General features: G+C 38.2%; 1 protein-coding gene across 1 annotated transcript in view; it reads left to right on the top strand.

The window, feature by feature from the left end:
* Nucleotides 1–24,275, top strand: part of PTH2R (parathyroid hormone 2 receptor) — an 86,100-nt gene that overhangs the window by 44,914 nt on the left and 16,911 nt on the right. Inside the window, exons 5-9 of the mRNA XM_060194018.1 lie at nt 979–1,076; nt 3,078–3,267; nt 5,774–5,927; nt 12,329–12,389; nt 16,025–16,091. Of these exons, the coding sequence (XP_060050001.1) occupies nt 979–1,076; nt 3,078–3,267; nt 5,774–5,927; nt 12,329–12,389; nt 16,025–16,091 (570 nt within the window). The remainder of the gene's footprint in view (nt 1–978; nt 1,077–3,077; nt 3,268–5,773; nt 5,928–12,328; nt 12,390–16,024; nt 16,092–24,275) is intronic.

The raw sequence follows: 24,275 nt of genomic DNA, 5'->3' as shown, positions 1-24,275 counted from the left end.
GCCTGAGACTTTGTGTTCCCAGGTTCAATCCCTAGCTCCCCTATAAGCCAGAGCCAAGCAGTGCATTGGTAAAAAAAAAAAGAATAATGAAGAAAGAAAATTAAAAACAATATTCAAAGCACAGCATTCTTTTTACCACTTCTATCTTAAAACAGTCTTGTAATATCTATTGACTCCAAATATTGTTAATTCAATACAAATTACAATTAGTTCAAGTGAAAATATGTTAAGCAAATACTACGGCATTTTAAGTTTGACCTCATTTAAGCAATAGAAAATTTCTTTAAAAAGTGTTAAAAAAAAAGAAATGCCAAGTAACATTACATTTTAAATACTGACTTGCATTTGGGAAATTAAAGGCTAGGCAAATAATCTATTTTACACAGTCTGACAATGCATTATCTAATAAGTATGGCCACAGAATTAGCTCACTTGAATAGTGAGCTGTATCATCATGTGCTCAACCCACATTTTGAGGTCTGTACCCACTATTCACTTGAAAGGAAGCTTTGGTGTTGTGGTCTCTTTTGGTTTGTATCTAAAATAAATAGATAATAATTATTACTTTTTATTTTAAAGATAGAAATAGAGAAGTTGATAGGGAAAGGTGAGAAAAAGAGGGAGAAATAAGTAGACACCTGCAGCACTACTTCACTGCTTGTGAAGCTTTTCCCCTTCAGGTGGAGACTAGGAACTTGAGCCTGGTCCTTGAGCATGGTAACATGTGCACTCAACTCTGTACACCACTGCCTAGCCCTTTAAATAATTTTTAAACAGTGTTTTTTTTTTTTTTTTAAAAGAATGCCAAGTAGCATTACATTTCAAATACTGATTTGAATTTAGGGAATAAAAGGCTAGGCAAATAATCTATTTTACATAGTCTGACAATGAATTATTTAATGAGTATGTTTTTTTAATTTATCAACATCAAAATATTTGTTTAGACCTGTTTTCATAATTAAATCTCTTCCCTTTCAGAAAGAATTCTTTGAACGCCTTTATGTCATGTACACAATTGGATACTCCATCTCCTTTGGCTCCTTGGCTGTGGGTATTCTCATCATTGGTTACTTCCAGTGAGTGATTCTGTTTAGTGGTTACTGCCACTGATTTTCTCTATAACAGACAGGTTCTATTTTCTATGTATTGAAGACACAGAGGTTGTACAATCTGTATATTCCTAAAGATCTTTCTGATGCACAAGTTATTAAATTGAGATTAGTGTTAGTCTTGTACTTTTGACTGAAAATTTATTTTTTTCATGTGAAATTGAGGATTGTTATTTTTTTATACTTAATAATGGGAAGTTTCAAGATAGTATGGAGCCAAAATTTCAACTGTGTGTACAAAGTAGAATTGAAGGAGTTAGACAAATTTTCTCTTACAATGTAAAGACTTGTTTGACTTTTCTCAGGTGATTTTGGTACCAATGTACAGAAATGCATTTTAATGATTCTTTCATATACCGGATAGCATATATGAAGAAATAATATTTATTGCATTTCTTGTAATTTATTTTTAATCCACTGTAAATTTCTGTTTAATTTTATTCACCTTATCGTAAATCAACTGTTTGCTCACAATGTCACTATTTGTGATACAAGTAAATGATAAAACAGCTTTTATGTAATTTGAGATGTAGTAAAATTCAGATTGTATGGAATATGTTGTGTGGATGGTGGGGGTGGGTGGGAAGATAAGGAACTTTCTAAATGAAGTCTCAGATCATATATGGCTATAAATAAGGTTTAACCAAAAGAAGTAAGGAAAGATGTTTCAGACCTAAATTTAGGTCAAGGGAAAGCCTAGAATATTTGAGAGTTCAAAAGAGATAAAGGAAATATCTTTATTTTATTTTATTTTTATTATTTAATATTAACTTATACAATTATGAGATAGCAGGGATATAACTCCACATCATTCCCACCCCCAGAGTTCTGTGTCCCCATTTCCTCCACTGGAAACTGCAGTAGTTCTCCCAATGTCACAGATATGGTTGACTATTATTTCTGTAACTGTCTATACTTATATATATTTGCCCATTTTTTCTGTGGTCCTGGTCTCTTCCTTCCTAAGTCATACCTCAACCTATTGCTACTTCTGAATGTCCTTCCTTTTTTCCTCTTCTCTTTCTGGGTCTTGATGGAATTGGAGTTCAGAGCCCTCTGGTCATCTCCCCCTGGGAATATGGACCAAAACCCTTTTTGTTGTGCAGAAGGTAGAAGTTCTGCCCCTCTAATTGCTTCTCCACTGGATATGGGCATTGGCAGGTTGATCCATACCCACCGTCTGTTTCTATCATTCCCTAGTGGGGTAGGGGTCTGGAGAGGGGAGTTTCCAGGACACACTGGTGAGGTCATCTGCCCAGGGAGTTCGGAGTAGCATTGAAATTGTAGTAGCATCCACAAATTGGTGGCTGTACGACAGCTGTAAGATATAAAGCAGTACAACATATTTAATGATCAGGAACCATAAAGTAGGTATAGAGCAGATGGGAATAGGGTGGATAGAAGCTAGGAAGTTTATTTAGGTATGTTCCTCGGGCCTTGCCATGCTTCTGACATCACTTCATCTATATTTAGTGTGTTTCCACTGGACATAGTATATGTGAATATTTACTTATAAGCACATATAATGAATTTATGTTTTTGTTTGGTGTACAGTTCTTCTCTTTTTTAAATTAAAAAATTTAAAAAATTATTTATTTTATTTATTTATTCCCTTTTGTTACCCTTGTTGTTTTATTGTTGTAGTTATTGTTGTCGTCGTTGTTGGCTAGGACAGAGAGAAATGGAGAGAGAAGGGGAAGACAGAGAGGGGGAGAGAAAGATAGACACCTGCAGACCTGCTTCATTGCCTGTGAAGTGACTCTCCTGCAGGTGGGGAGCTTGGGGCCCGAACCGGGATCCTTACGCCAGTCCTTGAACTTTGTGCCACCTGCGCTTAACCTGCTGCGCTACAGCCTGATTCCCCAGTACTTCTCTTTTTCAATAAGAGGATTTGGACTCACTTTCATATTTTCTTTTACCATTTCCAGTTTTATCCAAATCTAAATACCAAATGTTTTCTCTCTCTAGACGGTTGCATTGCACTAGGAACTATATCCACATGCACTTATTTGTGTCTTTCATGCTGAGGGCTGTTAGCATCTTTGTCAAGGACAGAGTGGTCCATGCTCACATAGGAGTAAAGGAGCTGAAGTCTCTCATACTGCTGGATGACATAAAGAGTTCTACAGATGCAGCTTCTGTGGATAAAGCACAATACGTAAGTGTGTTTACCATCTTCTCTCTGTACTGATGTGTACAACAAATGCAATGTTAGATGGCTTTACGTAGTTCAACTTGTTTATTTAATTTATGAGCTACCTGAATTAGATGATCAGTTTGTAAAGTGATGTTTGCCATCTTAATTCTGTCGTCAACTCACTTGCCTAATAACTTAGATAACAGAAAAAAAAAGCTTGAGTTCTTTTCTCATGAACATTCTAAAATGGAAACTTCAAAAATTATATAATTCGAATAGAATGACACTCCCTGTATCATCTGAGGTAGGTATCATAGTTCACTACTTTCAAACAAATAAACAAAATCTTGCATTCAAACCCAGAAATGTGGTTTTAGAGTCCCCATGGTATTTAGTCTTAAGTAGACTAAATACTGAATATCTAAATGAGTCATTTTATACTCCACGACTTTTTCGAATGTATCCCATGGTATTTGATAAAGCTCTTAAATGTACTGGTGTTATCTAGAATATAGACTCACCCAGCAATTGAGTCAGTTAGAAGCACTACTCTCGGAAGGGAGCATAAATGAAAATTTGGTGGAGTGGATTGGCTGTCTTGATGATGCAAATGAGTGTCTGTCTGTGTCGTTGTTCTTTGTCTTGTAAGTTTGCAGTCCCTGTTGACTCTGATTCTGGACTAACATTGTAAGTTGTGTTATTCAGCAGAAGTGGAAGTGCGTGTGTGTCATTGAGGGTAGGCATCTAGGAGTGAGTCTAGCTAGGATGAACCAAATATGGCCTAGATCAGTAGAATCACCTTGCCTACATGTTTATTATTTTAAGCCATTACCGTTTCTTCTCCTTCTCCTCTTCCTCCTCCTCCTTCTTCTTCTTCTTCTTTTTTTTTTTTTTTTTACCAGAGCACTGTTCAGCTCTGGCTTATGGTGGTGCTTATGGTGGTGTGGGGGGGTTGAACCTGGGACTTTGAAGCCTCAAGCATGAGAGGCCATTTGCATAACCATTATGCTAGCTGCCCTCCACCCCACCATTACCTTCTGAGGCATGAGAAAATACTAGAACAAACACATTCACAACAGGATGACATTTCGTCTTCTTCATTTCTTTTTTTGCTTTTCTCTACTTTCCTAATTCTCCCTAAAAATCATGTATTATTTTAAATTAAAAAGTGCTTTATTTTTCTTCTAAAAAAAATCATAGTTTAAAAAAAAGAATAGGAGACCAGGCGATGGCACACCTGGTGAAACACACACTACAGCGCACAAAGGTCAGGGTTCAAAGCCCGTGGTCCCTACCTGCAGGGGGAAAAGCTTCACAAATGGTGAAATAGGACTGTAGGTGTCTCTCTGTCTCTCTTCTCTCAATTTCTGTCTCTATCCAACAACAACAACAACAATAATAAAAATAAACAAATTTAAACCATGGTCTCTTTTTTTAATATATTAAAAAAATTTTTTAAAAAATATTTATTTAATTTATTTATTCCCTTTTGTTGCCCTTGTTGTTTTATTGTGGTAGTTATTATTGTTGTTGTCATTGTTGGATAGGACAGAGAGAAATGGAGAGAGGAGGGGAAGACAGACAGGGAGAGAGAAAGATAGACACCTGCAGACCTGCTTCACCGCCTGTGAAGCGACTCCCCTGCAGGTGGGGAGCCAGGGTTCGAACCGGGATCCTTTTGCCGGTCTTGTGCTTTGCACCACCTGCGCTTAACCCGCTGCGCTATAGCCCGACTCCCGGTCTCTTTTTTTAACTGCCTTTTTAGGGAAATAATGTTTTAAAAGCTAGTTGTCACATGAGTACGTTTTTTTTTTTTGTTTTTTTGCCTTCAGGGTTATTGCTGGGGGGCTCGGGGCCTGCACTATGAATCCACTGCTCCTGTGGCCATTTTCTGGTTTTTTTTTTTTTTTTTGATAGGACAGAGAGAAATTGAGAGGAGAGAGTAAGATAGAGAGGGAGAGAGAAAGAGAGATACCTGCTTCACCGCTAGCGAAGTGTCACCTCTTGGGGAGCTGTAGGCTCAAGCCGGGATCCTTGCGCGAGTCCTTGTGCTTTGTACTATGTACGCTTAACCCTGTGTGCCACTGCCCGACACCCCCCTCCCCCATTTAAAAAATATTGAGTAGAGACAGAGAGAAATTGAGAGGGGAGAGGGAGATAGAGAGAGAGAGGCTTTCCCCCCTGCAGGTGGGGACCAGGAGCTTGAACCTGGGTTCTTGCACAGTGTAATGTGTGCACTTAATCAGGTGCGCCACTGCCTGGTCCCCACATGAGTACAATTTCTTATCTTCCATGATGTCTGCATACCACTCTCTCCTAGCACAAACTTAAGTCCTTCTCTACCCCTGTGCATAGTCTCAAAAGTGCTATATTAAAGGAACTTTATTTTGATCTCTTTTAGTCTTCCTATTTTTGGGAGAGAGATTATTATTATTATTTTTAAATGAAGAACTGCTTTTTGGTGGCCTGTTGGCATCCAGTACAATTAGGAGATCTAATATGATGCATTTTGTTTTATTTGTAACAGATTGGGTGCAAGATTGCTGTTGTGATGTTTATTTACTTCTTGGCTACAAACTACTACTGGATCTTGGTCGAAGGTCTCTACCTGCACAGTCTAATCTTTGTGGCTTTCTTTTCGGACACCAAATACCTGTGGGGATTCATCTTGATAGGCTGGGGTAAGGTTCTTGTGTCCTTTAAAACTGAATTATGGATCCTAGGGCTTTCTGCCATGCCTATCATTAGCATTTTCTAAGTCATTTTTCTGGAAATAAGACAGGATCTCTCTCCATCTTCTCATTGGGTATCCTGCTAGTGGTAACAAACTTTCTCTAAGGTACAGTTCTTAAACCAAATTCTCAAGAAAAATCTTCGGTAGAAATATGAAAGGATGCAAAAACATTTAGAACTGGTCTGCTCATGTTTTGTGTCTGTATCCTGAGCTTACTGTAATTTCATCCTAAATTTTTGAATTTCAAAGCTATAAAGATATAGTCATACAGTGAGAATGTTAGGAAGAAACTGATAGCACCAATCTTGACTGTGTTTAACAACAGAAGCTACAAACTTACTATGTACACTTACTAGGTCTTTTGGAAGGAAGGTAATGCTATTATTTTTGACATAAGTCACTTAATAAAGGGATATTTGGCTTATATCCTGAGAATGTTTTGTAGTACCAGAGGTATATTGAGCTAAGGACCAACTCAACATGATATGAAGAAAATAATATTTTGTTAATCAGAACCAATAGTACTTGAAATAAAGAAGTCTTAAGATTAATGATTGCATTTCTCAGTAGCAGTTTTTAATATCCACATTATGAGTTATTCAGCATAAGAAAGCAATTACAAGACTCAAGATTTAATTTGAAGGTTAATTTTCCCTCCCTAACATAAAAAAAAATATTCCTTTACTTGTTTAGCCTTAGTATTTTTTTTTTTTTTTTTTGCCTCCAGGGTTATCGATGGGGCTCAGTACCTGCACTACGAATCCACTACTCCTGGAGGCTATTTTTTAATTTTTTTTGGTGCCCTTGTTGTTTATCATTGTTGTTGTTACTGTTGTTATTATTGTTGTTATCGCTTTTGTTGTTGGACAAGACAGAGAGAAATGGAGATGGGAGGGGAAGACAGAGAGGGAGAGAAAGACACCTGCAGACCAGCTTTACCGCTTGCAAAGCGATCCCCTGCAGGTGGGGAGCTAGGGGCTCAAACCCGGATCCTTATGCCGGTCCAGGTGCTTTGTGCCCTGTGTGCTTAACCTGCTGCGCTATCACCCAATTCTCAGCATTAGTGTGTATATATTTATACACACACATATATATATACACACACATCTCTATATATATAAACATATATAAGTATATATATATTTTAACATTTGAAAATGTAAAGCAAGGAATATCCATTATTTTTTAAAAACAGTTAATGATTAGTCTTTAAAAAGACAGAATCTTTGCCATGTGTGTACCCCAGGTTTGAGCCTGGTCACCGCTACATTGGAGGGAACATCAGCGCTGAGGTCTTTCCCCCTTTTCTTTTTCAGTCTTTGTTTCTCTCTATCTAAAAAAGTCAGCCTGGAATAGTAAAGCACTGGTAGTGGCAAAAGAAAAGAGAAGAAGCGAAAGGAGGAGGAGGAGAAGAAGACAATGTCAATTTGCTATAATACTTCACTAGTCTACAAGAATTAAGTTTTATCACTAAAAGCAGTGAGTCTAATTTAAATCGTGCACTAAGAAATAACAATTGGTAAAAATAAAAACAGGTATTTTTAAGATAGTTGGAAAAAATTCAAGTTTTTTTTCCCCCAAGATCATTACAGTTGCTTTGTAGGATCTTTTGCTAGATAGCGCACAGTGAATTCAATTTCACACTTCATGCCGGTGATGTGATTCAATGGCTGCACTAGAGAAGAGAACGTGTTTGAATTCCTTTATTACTCATTTGGACCTAATCATTATAACTTAGGCACTCTTGGTAAATACTCAGAACTTTATTGCTCACATTATATACTATTGTGAAGAATTACACTTTTGGGGCCGGGTGGTGACACAGCTGGTTGAGTATAGATTGCAGTGTGCAAGGACCCAGGTTCGAGCCCCCAGTCCCCACCTGCAAGTGGAAAGCTTCGCAAATGGTGTAGTAGTGCTGCAAGTGTCTTTATGTCTCTCTTCCTCTCTATCATTCCCTTCTCACTCAATTTCTGGCTGTGTCTATCCAATAAATAAGTAAAGATAATAAAAAATTAAAAAAAAAAGAATTATACTTTTTTACATTGATTGTCCTGGTGCTTAGCAATTAATTGGAAGGAAGGGAAAGTCTAAACTAAGTGCAGTTTTATCCTATTTATTTATTTTAAATTTATTTTATTGAAAGAGAGACAGCGGCAGAGACCAGAGCACCATTTAGCTCTGACTTATGGTGGTGTTGGGATTGAACCTGAGACCTCAGAGCCTCAGGCATAAGTCTTTTACATAAACATTATGCTATCTCTTCAGCCTAAAGAGAAAGTCTTCTTCTTCTAGCGTTTGCCCTTCTTCCGTAGCCAGTCAACAGCGTCAGGTTGAGCCTGATGTAAAGTTTCGAGACCTTTAAATCTGGAGAGGTGGCAGTCTGAAGAGAATCAACTATTATATCTTACCTTTACTTTTCACACACATTCATAACAAAGCAAGATACTTAGAGAAGCAAAGTTGAATACTAATGATGTCTCTACTTCTTTTCTTTCAACTTACTTCTTTTTTTCTTCCTTTTTCTGTGGAACCGAGGTCTCACACATCAGTGATCTCACTTCCTGCAGCCAATCTTTCAGCATTAAATGCTGTAGTTTGGGGTTTATTCTTAGTTGTTTAAGATTATATAGACTACTATCTGTTTAAACTAAAATGGAGAGCAGTTAATTTTATATTTTATATTTGTAGTAACTATGTAGGTTAGCTCTTGAGTTCACTTTGGCTTCAGAATCCCACATCCTTTTTGATTTTCATTAAAAAAATTTTTATTTTAATTTTTATTCATTTAAATTTTTTATATTTATTTATTTATTTATTTCCCCTTTGTGTTGCCCTTGTTGTTTTTCATTGTTGTTGTAGTTATTATTGTTGTTGTTGTTGATGTCATCTTTGTTAGATAGGACAGAGAGAAATGGAGAGAGGAGGGGAAGACAGACAGGGAGAAAGACAGACACCTGCAGACCTGCTTCACCGCCTGTAAAGCGATTCCCCTGCAGGTGGGGATCGGGGGCTCAAACTGGGATTTTTATGCCGGTCCTTGCGCTTTGCGCCTGTTGTTGTTGTTGTTATTATTATTGTTGTTATTGATGTCGTTGTTGGATAGGATAGAGAGAAATGGAGAGAGGAGGGGAAGACAGAGAGGAGGAGAGAAAGATAGACACCTGCAGACCTGCAGATCTGCTTCACCTCCTGTGAAGCGACTCCCCTGTAGGTGGGGAGCCTGGGGACTGGGGAAGGGGGTTAGAACAGGGATCCTTAAGCCGGTCCTTGGGCTTTGCGTCACCTGCACTTAATCCACTGCACTACTGCCCGACTCCCCCTTTTTGGTTTTCTTTAGCTTCTGTCCGCTGATAATATTTAATTCAATGAAAATATTTTCTACTGTACCTTTTCTGTTTCAGACTGATCCTTTTACACAATGCCTTATTTTATTCTTCATGCACATTTTTTGGACTATAAATAAGACATATTTTAACATTTCTTTTGTTGCCTGTAGTAATTCTAACATAGAAGGTGATACAGCATCTAAAATTCACAAATGGATACTCCACTTTGTAACAACAGCAGACTTCCAAAGGCTCTGTAATTTTTCTGACAGATGGGTTCAATCAGTATTGACTTTAGAGTCTTATAAGAGATGAGAACAGTTCTGCTGGAATAATGGCGAGGGACGTCTAGGTTTCTTAAAGAAATAGCAGCAATGGCCACTGAATTCAATGGATATTAAATTCTAGTGCTTTACAGCAAGAAGGAGGCATTGCTTGGAACTTTATGTCTGAGCAGTTACTACATTTCTTACGAAGTGGCATTAGTGGTTAGTGGGACATTACATGTTTATAGCAAGGGATCCGTATTATGATGAAACTCACTTCAGGATTAATTCTGTACATTTCGATCAATTTGTGACTTTATCATGCTAAGTTAGCAATCACAGGAGCAAAGTCAAGCTGAGGCAGGGCTCTCTGTCTTATACAGTGGGTTGCTATCTAGGTTTTTATTTGAAAAAAGGTATAGTTGCTTTTTTTTTTTTAACTATTAATAGGTTCGAATCTTCATTTAAAGGAACATAATAGAGGAGTTAAATCTAGAATACAGTTCAAATATACTTACTCTTAGATCAAAGATGGCTTCCTTTCAGTTGGTCATATTTGGTAAAATTAGCTAAGTTTTCAAAGTCAGTGAATATTTTGAGTAACATTAACATTTACTTAAAATTCTCTTTGATCAACACTTAAATTTAAAAATACATCTAAACTTGCCAGAGTTCCCCATTTCAACCTTTCCTCCTGTCTTCTTAATTATGTAAGAATGTGATACAGAGATTAGTTAAGAAGACTTCTTCAGGAGTGCCCAAGAGATTTCTGCATTTTTGTAGTGTTGTGAATGAGAGTCTTCCAAGAGAATGAGAAGAGTAACTTCACTTAGATACTTAATGCTTGTTACAATTATCTAAAAAACAATTCCAGCCCTAAGCACTATTAATCAGTGTGTATAGAGAACGTTACTCAGGAGATTGTAGAGGCAGAAGATTAAGATTTGCAAATGAGAAAATGTGAAAACTTAATCAAAGGCAAGTGGACTTTTTAAAGATAGCATAGCAGCACAACAGCAAGGGAAATTTTTGTTTGTTTTTTTTGTTTTGTTGCTTTTGTTATTGCCACCAGGATTATTTCTGGGGCTTGGTGCTTACATGACCAATGATCCACCATTCCTGGTGACTATTCTCCCCCCTTTTTTTGTTTAGTTTTTTTAGAGAGAGAGAGAAATTGTGAGAGGAAGGAGAGGTATAGAAGGATAGAGAAAGACAGATACTTGCATCTTGGCTTCACAACATTTGAAGCTTCCCCGCTGCAGGTCAGGGCTGGGGACTTGAACCCAGGTCCTTGAGCATAGTAGCATGTGCACTTTACTGAGTATACCACCAGAATAGGGATCTTTATAAGAACTTTTGGAACCATCCTGTTGGAATGAGCCAAGTTCTCCTTCCAAGTTTTTTTTTTTTTTTTTTCTTCATAGTGCTAATAGATAACTGAAAATTTGCTTACTGATTCTGCTTCTCCTACCAGAATATGTTTCAGGTAAAAAAAAAAAAGACAATATTTATTCACTATGTTCTAAGACTTGAGCAGTCATTGGCACATAAATACAGTAACTCTATTTTGACAGAAATTTTCTGGAACAGAGAATTTGAGCAGACATTAAAAAACCAGATCATATGCAAACAGAAAGTACAGTTGAAATAGTGAATCGAAAAGCTAACTAATCATACAGGCCAATCAAGTTTCAGTACAATTAGACGGTCCCTGAGGATACCAGATGATACTCTCTATCGTGATGTGCCACTCTTTTTCATTTTTGTTTGAATTTTTCTCCATTTGAGTCTATGCGCTTACTCATGCTAATAGAATATCTGTATTACAAGTGTGTTTCTAAAAAGTGCAGAAGGTAATATTGTGTTTAATAAAAGTGATCTAAGTTAAAGTCTATTTTCCTCCTTGCAACATGTTCACTAGCTTCTGTAGTGTTTCCTTTTCTTTCTTAAAACTTCTTTCATAAAGATGACACAATGAGAAGTTACTTGTTAAATCCTTTGATCCTTGATTGTAGTGTTCCATAAAAGTTCCGATCTGTAATTGTGTGTGTGTGTGTGTGTGTGAAAGAGAGACATATTGAGATCAGGGTCTCTCAGTTGTAGCTTGAACCAGTTTTTTACTGTGGTGGGGGAGTGGACTGGTGGATTGTCAAATGATAGTTCTGACATTGCAAAATAGTAAGGTGTTTATGATTTGGAAGGATAGATAAGCCATGGTTAGATCATCTCATACAGTGGCTTTCTTTTGCTGTGTCATTCATACATTCAGTTCTTTCTGTCTTGAGCCAATGGTAAATAGGAGAAGGGGGGGATGAGTAAATTTACTGAGACTTCATCATGGTTTTATATTTTTTACATTACAGCCTCTCTTTTATAACAAAAACTCATAATATTTTATACAAAAGCCTCCCTGCAGATCCTCACGATCCACTTGTACCCTCCTCCTTGAAGCATGTAGCAGCCAGCACGGCAGGGTTCAAAGAATGTCCAGTCACTGCCTGCTTCCTTCCCACAAACACCAATCTCTGAGTCAGTGAAAAATGGACTTGCCTTCCTCTTCAGAAGATGGGGAACAAATAACCACCATGTACTTGACTCATTACTCAGATGAATAAGAGGAAGCAGTGAACATTTCTTGTTCACACATCATTTTCCATGCCTGTTTATCCCCATAGTATATTATGTGAGCAGGAGAAAACAGTCCCTTAATCTGAAAAAAAAAAAGTGTACTCTGAATCTTTTTCTGATTGTAGGGTTTCCAGCGGTATTTGTGGCAGCCTGGGCTGTGGCACGAGCGACTCTGGCTGATGCAAGGTGAGTGAAGAGAAAGAAGTAGAAAAAGAGCCTCCCACTTTCTGAAGGCTCAGAATTTCTGCCTAGAGTTCACACTTTCTGCTGTGCCCAATGACACTGCCTTTTAGAGATATCATGTGGAAAATTGCCTTGATGTGATGGCAGCCTCTGGTATATTATCAACTCTCCATCCCAGAGGAAAGTAATTAAAATGGAAGGAGCTACCATTTTGGGGTGCTGACCACATCTGGTATCCTTTATGAATTTTGCAAATATGAATTTAATTGTATTTTTTATAGACTAAGATACTGAGGGCAAAAAGGAATGTCCAAGGTTGCACTGATGTAAGTGGTAAGAGATGAAGGTTGACTTCATGTGGTCAGGTTTCAGAGACTCAATAAATAAATACGATGATCAGACCAGGCGTTGCTTTGAGATTGGGCATTTTTATTTTATGTGGAGTATAAGAATAGTAGAAGGGTTCTTTTAACAATATCCCTGGCGGCTATTTCCACTCTAGTTGTTTAGACACACATCTGTTAATAAGGAGTATGCAGTGGAAAATGTACTGTACACTGGAAAGCTTTTATTCACATTGTTATACCTGTCTTTTGTCATTCTGTCACTTATAGTACTTTCTGTCCTATAAATCAGAAATTACATATGGAATTTATTTATTAATTTTGCCAGTAGGGTTATTAGTTGACAAATCCACCTTTCCTGGTGGCCATTTCCCCCCTTTTCTTTCTTTTGATAAAGAAGTAGAGATAGAGAGAGAGGTGAAGAAGAGAGATACATAGAGAGAGATACACTTGCAGCACTGCTCTACTGCTTGTGAAACATCCTTCCTGCAAGGGGTACCAGGGACATGAACCGGGGTCCATGTGTCTGGTAACGTGTGTATTCTATCGGTTGCATCACTGCCCAGGCCTCCCAAGGAAGAATTTTCTTTTTGCTATTGTTACTAGGGACTCAGTATTGACTTTTTTTTCCCCAGGTAAAGAGAAGGATGCCATTTCCATCCAGCTAATATTTATTGATTGCTTATATTCTATGTATTGTTATAGATACTTGTGTCAGCATACAGGAACAATAGTGATTCTTACTTGTATAGAACTTAGAATCTTGGGGGGTCAGGCGGTAGCTCAGCTAGTTAAGCACACGTGGCGCAAAGCGCAAGGACCGGCGTTAGGATCCGGGTTCCAGCCCCAGGCTCCCCACCTGCAGGGGCGTCACATCACAGGCGGTGAAGCAGGTCTGCAGGTGTCTATCTTTCTCTACCCCATCTGTCTTCCCCTCCTCTCTCCATTTCTCTCTGTCCTATCCAACAATGAACGACATCGACAACAACAACAATAACTACAACAAGGCTACAACAACAAGGGCAACAAAAGGGGGGAAAATTTGCCTCCAGGAGCCATTCATGGTGCAGGCACTGATCCCCAGCAATAACCCTGAAGGGGGAAAAAAAAAAGAACTTAGAATCTTGTTGAAGTGAGTCCAACAGAAGCAGAAAAATGAGAACTGGATAAATTGGATGGTGTCTTATCAAGTAATATTAAAACTACCTTTTAAAAATTAAAGATTAAAGACTGGGTTATAGTTTGGTGAGTAGAGGGGATGCTTTGCCATTGCATAAGAAAATAAAATTAAAGATAAAATTATGGGAGGGTGGGAGGTATGGAACTATACCCTTTATCTTATGCTCTTGTTACCCACTATAATCACAAATAAAAAATAAAAGATAAAATTATAGAACTTATGTAAATAAAAATTAGCATTTGTCAACTATTTTTACCTCAGCAGTGAGGGAAGCAGAATGATTTTATAACTGGTTCATATGTGAAATGAATCATGCTTATATTTACTAAATTGAGCTTTAAATTTATAAATAAATAAATGCAACACAATTTAATATTTGTAGAGTACTAATCAATTATATTTCTATAAACATAGTTAATTTTGCTTTCTGTGGATAATAATCACCTATATGCAGTGTCTTATTGCATTTCTTTTTTTTTGTCTGCTTTTTTAAAATATCTATTTCCTTTTGTTGCCCTTGTTTTATTGTTATAATTATTATTGTTGTTGTTGTTGATGTCATTGTTGTTGAATAGGACAGAGAGAAATAAAGAGAGGAAGGGAAGGCAGAGGGGGGAGAGAAAGATAAACACCTGCAGACCTGCTTCACTGCCTGCGAAGCGACTCCCCTATAGGTGGGGAGCCGGGGGCTCGAACCGGGGTCTTCCTCTGTTCCTTGTGCTTTGCGCCACGTGCGCTTAACCTGCTGCGCTACCGTCTGACTCCCACTTTATTGCATTTCTATCAACAAGAGTCAACTGTATTTTTGTCATTTCTCTATTCCATTTCTATGGATAAGAATGATTTGTACTATCATCAGTATAAAACAGATTATTTTAACTGCTGAAAGAGGATTTTCTCTACCAATAAGTTTTAATTATTATGACTCATTCTAGGGAGGTTAAAAAAAAAATCTACAACAGCGCATTTAGAAGACTGTAATATCTTTGTGACTCTAAAAATGTGATCTTGTCTTTTGTCACCATCAAAAGATTCCGTCAGTATATATAATATCTTACTTATTTCTGAAGGGTAAACTAGAACTTATTACACATTTCTTCACTACTTTGAATATTTTACAAGAAAATTTATTACTGTTATTTGTCTATTTGTGTGTTAATTGGAAGCTTGAGATTGGAGGTTATTTAAAAAATTTTTTTTATCGTTTTATCGGAGGGCTCGATTGTTTACAGTACAGCTGTCCACACAAAGATATAATTTCTCATCTCCCTGTGATAGGTGTCTGCAAAACACTGTCACCTTCAGCTCAGGTCCTTTTCCAACACTGTGCCCCAGGACTCCAGCCCCCCCCCCCCACTCCAGTTTCTTCCCCTCCCTCCTTCCCTAGAATCCATTGCTTTGGGTGGCTGGGTGGTGGCACACCTGGTTGAGCACACATGTCACAATGTGTAAGGACCCAGGTTTGAGCCCCTGGTCCTGTGGGGGAAAGCTTTGCAAGCAGTGAAACAGTGTTTCAGGTGTCTCTCTCCCTATCACCCCCATCCATTTCGATCACTGGCTGTTTCTATCCAATAAATAAATAAAGATAAGTTAAAAAATTTGAAGAATGCCTTGGTGCATGATATAAAGCCCAATTTTTCCTTTCTGTCCTATCTCTTAAGTTCCACCTATGAGTGTTATCATTTGGCATTCATCTCTCTCTCTCTCCTAAATCATTTTATTGAGAAGGGGGGGTTAATGGTTTACAGTACAGTTACTGATACATGGGTAAATTTTCTCAGCTCATCTCAATAGATGTCTGCAATTATCCTTCTCTTTCTGATTTATCTCACTTAACATGATTCCTTCAGGTTTCATCCAAGATGAGGTGAAGGAGATGACTTCATAATTGTAACAGCTGTGTATCTGTGTTCACCAATTTCATAGCAGCACAATTTGTAATAGCTCAAACTTGGAAGCAATCCAAATGTCCAGTAACAGATGAGTGGCTAAGAAAGTTGTGATACTGGAGCTTTATGCTAACACTTTAATGTTACTTAATATTTCTTGCCTATTGGCTTTGCCATCTTATTAATGAACATTATCATTATTATTATTATTTGTGTGTATCGAAGATGTTGGGAACTTAGTGCAGGAGACATCAAGTGGATTTATCAAGCTCCAATCTTAGCAGCTATTGGGGTAAGTTTAAAAACTTGACTTGTATAATTTATCTTTTATCTTTCTGTCTGTCTGCCTGCCTGCCTGCCTATCATTTATCTATCATTGTTTGTCATCACTGGGGCTTAATTGCTTTGGGAATTTTTTATATACACAGAAAGGGGAATACAACATAAGACTTCTCTCTGTGAGAACTAGGGAGGCTAAGGGGGTGGGGGGAAGAGGGAGGCATGAAACTTTGCTGGTGGGTGTGGGAAGGACCTTTACCCCTGCAACTTTATCATCTTGTAAACCATTTTTAAACCACTAATAAAAATAAACAAATAACTTGGAACAGCTGTTCTTATTTCCAGTGTTTTCATAGTTCAGCAGCATTTAATGGTTTCACCTTTGTTGTGGTAATCATATGGAATTTAAATTTTGATAACTTAATGAAAGTACATCTTTTGAAGAAAGGTATTAGTCATAAAATAGTAGGTAAATGGTGTAGCAAAATCATAGCGGTGGTACCCTAAGCCATTTTGAGAATCCTGAACCAGGAAGTCTCTCTAGTAGGAAATTAGAAGTTGCAGTAGTGGCTGATGAGTGTAACAACTGGGTGTTCACCTGACTGTGGAAGGTGAGTCATGAATTTTATGTGACTGGAAACTTAAAAATGTAAATGGATATTCTAGTCATATTTTTTGTGACTGGAATAAAAGATGAATCTGTAGGAGATGTATATAAGGCCATAAAGTTGCATGGGAATTGAATTCTGTAGTGGGTCCTGAAGGGCTTTGGGATTTTCCTTAAAATTATGGAGAGACATTGGAAGGTTTTAGGTATGTATGCATTTTTATGTCTTTTATTTGCAATTTACAATTTTTAAAAAAATTCTTAGATGATAGGAATATTTTATTTATTATTTTATTAGTGATTTAATAATGACTGACAAGACTGTGTGGGATAAGAGAGTTACAATTCCATACAATTCTCACCCCCAGAGTTCCATATCCCATCCCCTCCATTGGAAGGCTCCCTATTCTTTATCCCTCTAGGAGTCTGAACCAAAGGTCTTTATGGGGTGCAGAAGGTAGGAGGTCTGGCCTCTATAATTACTTCTCTGCTGGACATAGGCATCAACAGGTTGGTCCATCCTCCCAGCCTTTTTCTGTCTTTCCCTAGTGGGCTAGGGCTCTGGAGAGGTGGGGTTCAAGGAGACATTCGTGAGGTCGTCTGCCCAGGGAAGTCAGGCTGGTGTCATGGTATCAACTGCAACTTGGTGGCTGAAAAGCATTAAAATATAAAGTTAGGTCAGATTGATGGGGTTTACAGTTAATGGTATTTACATACTTTCCCCATATTTGGAAGTTTCTCTCTGCCCTGATCCAGCTTTCTAGTCCTATTCTCATGGAGTGGGCCATTAGGGATTCAGAGCTGCTTGATGGATATGTTTTGAACATTGCCCAGGTGTGAACATTTTCTGCTATGATTTTTAAAAAATATTCTTCTCCTTCCTTCTCTTTGTCCCCATTACCTCTCACAGTTTTTCTTCTGCTGTAGTCTGATACTTCACAGGAAATTGCTTTATTTTTTGTGAACTTCTCTTCAGCAGCTTTGTACTCAAAGAGTGTGGTCGCTTTATCTTCTAGTCCTGATATTGTCCCCAGGCTGATTTATTCTGCTTACTAGGCCTCATACATAAGGTCTCAACTTGATCCAAAGTTTTCTTCACATAATGTAGCTCCTTCATATACTGTAGTTTCTTTCATATACTAGAGTTTTCTTTGTATATTTTATAGCTCTTTGATGCAATGACTTCTGAGATGAGAAATCATTTTGTGTCTATATGTTATGGTTGGAGCCTTGCATTGCCTTCATAATAATAGCTTTCTGAATTCAAACTCAGACATTTTTTCCAAATCTTTGTGAGTTTGGACAGTTGAGTCCTCCTTCATGTTTTGGGTAAGCATGGCTTCTGATGTTCAGCCAGCTGTGCCTATATTGTTTATTTGTCTTGGGGTCAGGGTGGGGCTAGGCGAGAGCCTTCCCTGTTACCTTAGTCTAGTTCAGAAGGTGATGAGTGGTGCTATTCAATGCCCAAACGACAGTGGCCTGTTTCAGACTGCACTCTAGCCTCCAGCTACTACTCTCTGCGGCTGCCTGGGCTGGCCACACAGTTGCCTGCCTTGTTGGGGCTAAGCCTGTGTTCCAAAATGGTGCCACCTTCTCCCTACCACCTGCAGCTCCCAGTTTAAGCTGCCTCTGGTGACTTTTTATTGTTGTATTTAACAACTTTAAGATATTATGGCATGCAATATGTATTTCCAGGTTAAGAATTTATCTTTGCATTTAACAGATAGTTTGAGTTGTTTGTCAAGGGCTTGTTCATTATATGAATAATGATTTAATTTGAATGACTAACCCAAAAGCAGCTCTTGAGGAGGCTGCATAACACTTAGCATACACTAAATGGAGAGCTCCAGATTCTTAATATTTTTCAAAAATGCTTTGTTCCATGTACCTTTTAAATGGTTCCTAGGGAATTATGATACTTGGGATAAAGGAATACATGACACTTATAATAAAGTATTATGATCACACTTCTAAGAAAGTAATACACTTTAAAAAGTTTCATTTGACATATTTTAAAAGTATTATATCCAGTGTACTTTACAGAACATGAAAATAGAGAAACATGCAGGTGTCAAGATAGCTCTGCTTTTTTTTTGAGCCAATGGCTTATTTTACCCAGTTGTTGATAGAGGAGACTTAGTCATTAAAGACAAGAGGTTGGGGGGTGAGGGTAGACTAGTAGGAAAGGAATTTTAAGTAAATTATGAATTTTAATCTCTCACTCTCAGGGTTATCACTAGGACTCAATGCCGGCACTGTGAATCCATAGCACATTTTTCCTTTTTCTTCTTTTGATTTTTCTTAGACAGGACAGAGAGAAATGGAGAGAGGATGGGGAGATAGAGAGAGGGAGGGAAAAATATACACCTGCAGACCTTTACTACTCATGAAGCATCCCCGCTGCAGGTGGGGAGCAGGAGATTGAAACTGGATCCTTGAGCTTGGCAATGTGGGTACTTACCAGGTGTGCCCTTACTCAGCTCCCTTAATCTCTTATTTAAGAAAGAATTGCAGAAAAATTAAGTATTGCAAATACTAAGCTGATGCTTCTCTCCCTCCAGAGGACAATCTTTAGAACTCTTTTTCCCTCTTAAACATCTGAAGTACCACTTCAAATAAAATTAAAGCTTTACTATTCCTGTGGATGCTGACCCCAAGTTATAAAGTGAATTCCAACCAATAAGAAATCAACTGCCCTTTTAAAAAAGTACTATTTTTTTATTGCTACCAGGATTATCCTTGGGGATGTGTGCCTGCATATGAATCCACCACACCTATGGGCATCTTTCTTCTTTCTTTCTTTCTTTCTTTCTTTCTTTCTTTCTTTCTTTCTTTCTTTCTTTCTTCCTTCCTTCCTTCCTTCCTTCCTTCCTTCCTCCTTCCTTCCTCCCTTCCTTCCTCCCTTCCATTCTTTCTCTCTTTCTTTCTTTCTTTCTTTCTTTCTTTCTTTCTTTCTTTCTTCAGAGATAAATTGAGTGGGGATGCCTGAGCTGCCTATTTTGTCTTCATACCTATCATACAGATAATCATTTTGTAATGTTTGATATAGATTAAGATGTTTATTATTAAAATTTTGCTCTTTATATATAGATATTCAAATCATTCAAATTATATCATTATCACATCATAAGGAAGCCCATGACAATGATTATATATATAAACAATGAAATACAATGTTCCTTTTGCTTATGAAATTTAAAAAAAATGCCAATTGATTATTTATTTAAAAAAAACTTTTTTCTAGGTCACTGCTCAGTCAGTTTTGTCATATGGTGGTGCTGGGGACTGAACCTGCAAAGCCTCAGGCACAAAACTCATGTGTATAACCAGTATGCTATCTCCTCAGCCAGCTAATTGATTATAGGATGCATTCTTTGATACTCAGATCCTAAAGAAGTCAAGAGAGAGAATCACCCCCCCATCTTCCCCAAAATGAAACAAAGAAATAAGCAAACAAACAAAACAACCCTGACAATTGTTGGAAGTTGAGTTGGAAGGTCTGATCTTGCATCTGTTAATCTATGGGCCTATTCGGAAACCACTAAATAACCAGGAACTGTCCCCACAGGTATAGAGTCCCAACGGGCAGGCTCCTAACTATGGGAATGCTGCAGAGAAAGTTTGCTTTTTGCAGTCTCCTAACAGAAAGAAGGATAGATTCAATGAAGGAAACACACACTCAGACTTCCCACATTTATTCAAAAAACAGTATGTCTCCTCCAAGGATGGAGAGAAGCAAAGGGTATGTGTGTATTAGGGTGGCTGAGGCAGAAATACACATCATGAATAGGGAGAGAGAAAACCCTCCTCAGTAAAGATCTAGATGGAAGTTCCAAGTGCAAATGGATGGTTTGTTGACATTTCACAATTTTGAACTTTCCTATATGTAAATTGTGGTTTAATTTTCTGACTATGTTTTTATTGTTATTGCTGATGCCAAAAATAAAAGAAAATTCTACATTAAATGGGGGATATTCTGATTTGGCAACAGAGCAAAGGGAGTGGGTAGAGTGATCTTGGCAAAGTCACTCTGGCAACAAAGTCTCACAGAGAACCCAGGGGCCAGAGTTTCCATGGCTGAAATTTTGACAGTGTGTTTCAGTTCATTTGTGGTTCATGTCAAATAAGTTTTAATTTTTTTTATTGGTTAGAGATAGCCAGAAGTCAAGAGGAAGGGGCAGACAGAGAAGGAAAGAGACAGATACCTGTAGCACTGCTTCACCACTTGCAAAGCTTTCTCCCAGCAGGTGGGGACTCGGGCTCAAACCCGGGTCCTTGAGCATTGCAACATGTGCTCTCAACCAGGTGCACCACTCAAACAAGTTTTTTAAATTTCAGTTATGAGAAATTTTGATATTTGAATTATTTTAAGACCATATTTGAATAAAATCCATTCCTTGTATTCCTGACTGTAATGCTCACGCATCATTTTATTTTATGATTTTCTCTACTGCGGAACAAAACATTGCCTTATTTAGTTGTTTTGTCATTCTTTATGTAAAATCCCCCCTCCCCCAGAAGGTGTAGGAATAGAAATTAAATTTCCTCTAACTCCTCTGTTTTCTTTTAGGGTTAGTGGAGTAACAAATTAACATCATACGTAATAGTGGGAGAAAAGAACCAATTTAATTGTGTATATATGGAGAATTACATAGATAGAAGTTCTAAAGCCAGTGATGCAAAATGAAGGGCTATATAACCCCCGCTAGGAAAGAGGAGGGGATCTCATGTGATGGATGATTCCTGATGAAAAAAACATGCTCTGTACTTGAATGCTAGCCCTGTCTTATAAATAGCTTTCTCTCAGAAAGGGCTTTTTCTAAAAAAAAAAAAAAAAAAATCTCCTGTCATCTTTTACTTTGTTGATGTAGGACATTCTCACATGTGTGAGAATTTTCCTACTAATTAGTGAACTGGAGCCTTCCTTCCTTCCTTCCTTCCTTCCTTCCTTCCTTCCTTCCTTTCTTTTTTTTTTTTTTTTTTGCCTCCAGGGTAAAATAAAGGACTCCATGCCTGCACTACTAATCCACTGCTTCTGGAGGCTATTTTTTCCCTTTTGTTGCCCTTGTTTATTGTTGTTATTGGATAGGACAGAGAGAAATCGAGAGAGGAGGGGAAGACAGAGAGGTGGAGAGAAAGACTGATACCTGCAGACCTGCTTTACCGCCTGTGAAGCGAACCTCCTGCAGGTGGGGAGCTGGGGGCTCCAACTGGGATCCTTATGAGGGTCCTTGTGCTTTGTGCCATGTGCGCTTAACCCACTGCACTACTGCCGGGCTCCTGAAGCATATGTGTGTGGACCATGTGTATTTTTTACTTAGAAAGCTGTCTAGTTATTTTGCTATTTTTCCCCCAACCAGTGTTATTGCTCGCGATTAGTGCCAGCACTATGAATCCACTGCACCTGGAGGCAATTGTTTTTTCCTTTCTACTTTGATAGGAGAGAAAGATTGAGAGGGGAGGGAAAGATAGGGAGAGAGGAAGAGAGACATCTGGGGCTCCCCATATACAGAGGAGTCGCTTCACAGGCGGTGAAGCAGGTCTACAGGTGTCTATCTTTCTCTCCCCCTCTCTGCTTTCCCCTCCTCTCTTCATTTCTCTCTGTCTTATCCAACAGCGAATGACATCAACAATAATAACCACAACAACAAGGGGAACTAAAGTGGGAAAAAATGGCCTCCAGGAGCCAGACACTGAGCCCCAGCAATAACCCTGGAGGCAACAAAAGTGAGAGAGAGAGAGAGAGAGAGAGAGAGAGAGAGAGAGAGAGAGAGACAGAGAGACATCTGAAGGCCTGCTTCACCATTCATGAAGTATCCCTCCTGGAGGTGGGGAGTAGGGGCTCAAACCTCGGTCCTTACACATGGTAACATATGTGCTCAGCTGGGTGCACCACTGCCCAGCCACCTTTGGCCAGCTTTTTTTATTACATCACTTTTATTTCTTTCGTTGAGTTGTACTAGTTCTTTATAGAAGTTTGGTATCAGTCACTTATTGGATGCGTAATATGCAATATTTTCCTCCCATAGCCTGGCTATCCTTAGGTAGTTTGCTTTTGATCTGTAGAAGCCATAGTTAGGTTGATGTAGTCCCATTTCTTTACTCTTGCTTTCATTTCCCGTGCCAATGCGGTTGGGTCTCCAAAAACCATTGATGTAAAGACCCTGCAATGTTTCACCAATGTTTCCCTATATAAATTTTAGAGTTTCTAGTCTAATACACAGGTTTTTGATCCATTTTGATTTGATTTTGGTGTATGGTGTTAAGTGTGGTCTAGTTTCAGTTTTTTTCCCCCTTTTGTTGTCTTTGTTGTTTATTGTTGTTATTGTTCTTATTGCTGTCATTGTTCTTAGGATAGAGAGAAATCGAAGGAGGAGGGGGAGACAGAGAGGAGGAGAGAAAGATAGACACCTGCAGACCTGCTTCACTGCTTGTAAGGTGACCCCACCTGTAGGTGGGGATCTGGGGGCTCCAACCGGGACCCTTGAGCTGGTCCTTGTACTTCATGCCATGTGCTACTGCCCAGCCACCCTAGCTTCATGTTTCTACATGTGGCTGTCCAATTTTCCCAGCACCATTTGTTGCAGATCTTCATTATCCCAATGAATTCCATTTTTATTCTAGTACCATGCTTTTTAAATCACTATTGCTTTGTAGTATAAACTGAAGTTAGGAAACATGATACCTCCATTTCTTTTCCTTTTTCTTCAGAAATGCTTTGGCTATTTATGTTTTTTTTTTTTTTTTTTTTGTGGCTCCATACACATTTTTGGATAAGTTGTTCCATTTTCTTAAAAAATGCCATTGGGTGGTGATTGGTATTGTGTTGAAACTATAGATTGCCTTTGGTAGAATGGCCATTTTAGTAATATTTATTCTTCAATCCAGGAACAATCAAGTCTTTTTCTTTCTTTTCCTCTGACTCTTTATTTGTATACAGAAATACCACATATTTGTTTATATTGATTTTGCATCCTGCTACTTTGCTGAATTTATTATTTCTAGTTTTCTTTTTTTTTTTTTTTTTGCCTCCAGGTTTATTGCTGGGACTCTGTGCCTGCACCACGAATCCACTGCTCCTAGAGGCTATTTTTTTTCCCTTTTGTTGCTCTTGTCTTTTATTTTGTTGTGGTTATTGTTGTTGTTTTATTGATGTAATTATTGTTGGATAGGACAGAGAGAAATGGAGAGAGGAGGGGTAGACAGAGAGGAGGAGAGATAGACACCTGCAGACCTGCTTCACTGCTTGTGAAGCAACCCTCTGTAGGTGGGGAGTCAGACCTCGAACCGGGATTTTTGAGGTGGTCTTTGCGCTTTGCACCATGTGTGCTTAACTCCTTGTGCTACTGCCTGGCCCCTTATTTCTAGTTTTATTGATGGAATCTTTGGGGTTCTTTAGGTTTATTATCATATCTTCAGCAAATAATGAGTTTTATTTCTTACTTTCAAATCTGTATACCTTTAACATCTCTTTCTTGTCTGATTGAAGTGGCCTCAAGGACCATGTTGAATGATTGTGGACAGCCTTGTCTGGTTTCCAATTTTAAGGGGAAAGATTTCAGCTTTTACTCATTGAGAATAGCATTAGCT

The sequence above is a fragment of the Erinaceus europaeus genome, chromosome 7 (assembly GCF_950295315.1).
Source record: "Erinaceus europaeus chromosome 7, mEriEur2.1, whole genome shotgun sequence".
Taxonomy (NCBI): domain Eukaryota; kingdom Metazoa; phylum Chordata; class Mammalia; order Eulipotyphla; family Erinaceidae; genus Erinaceus; species Erinaceus europaeus.
The sequence above is the reverse complement of the archived record's forward strand: the minus strand, read 5'-3'. Positions and strand labels throughout refer to the sequence as shown.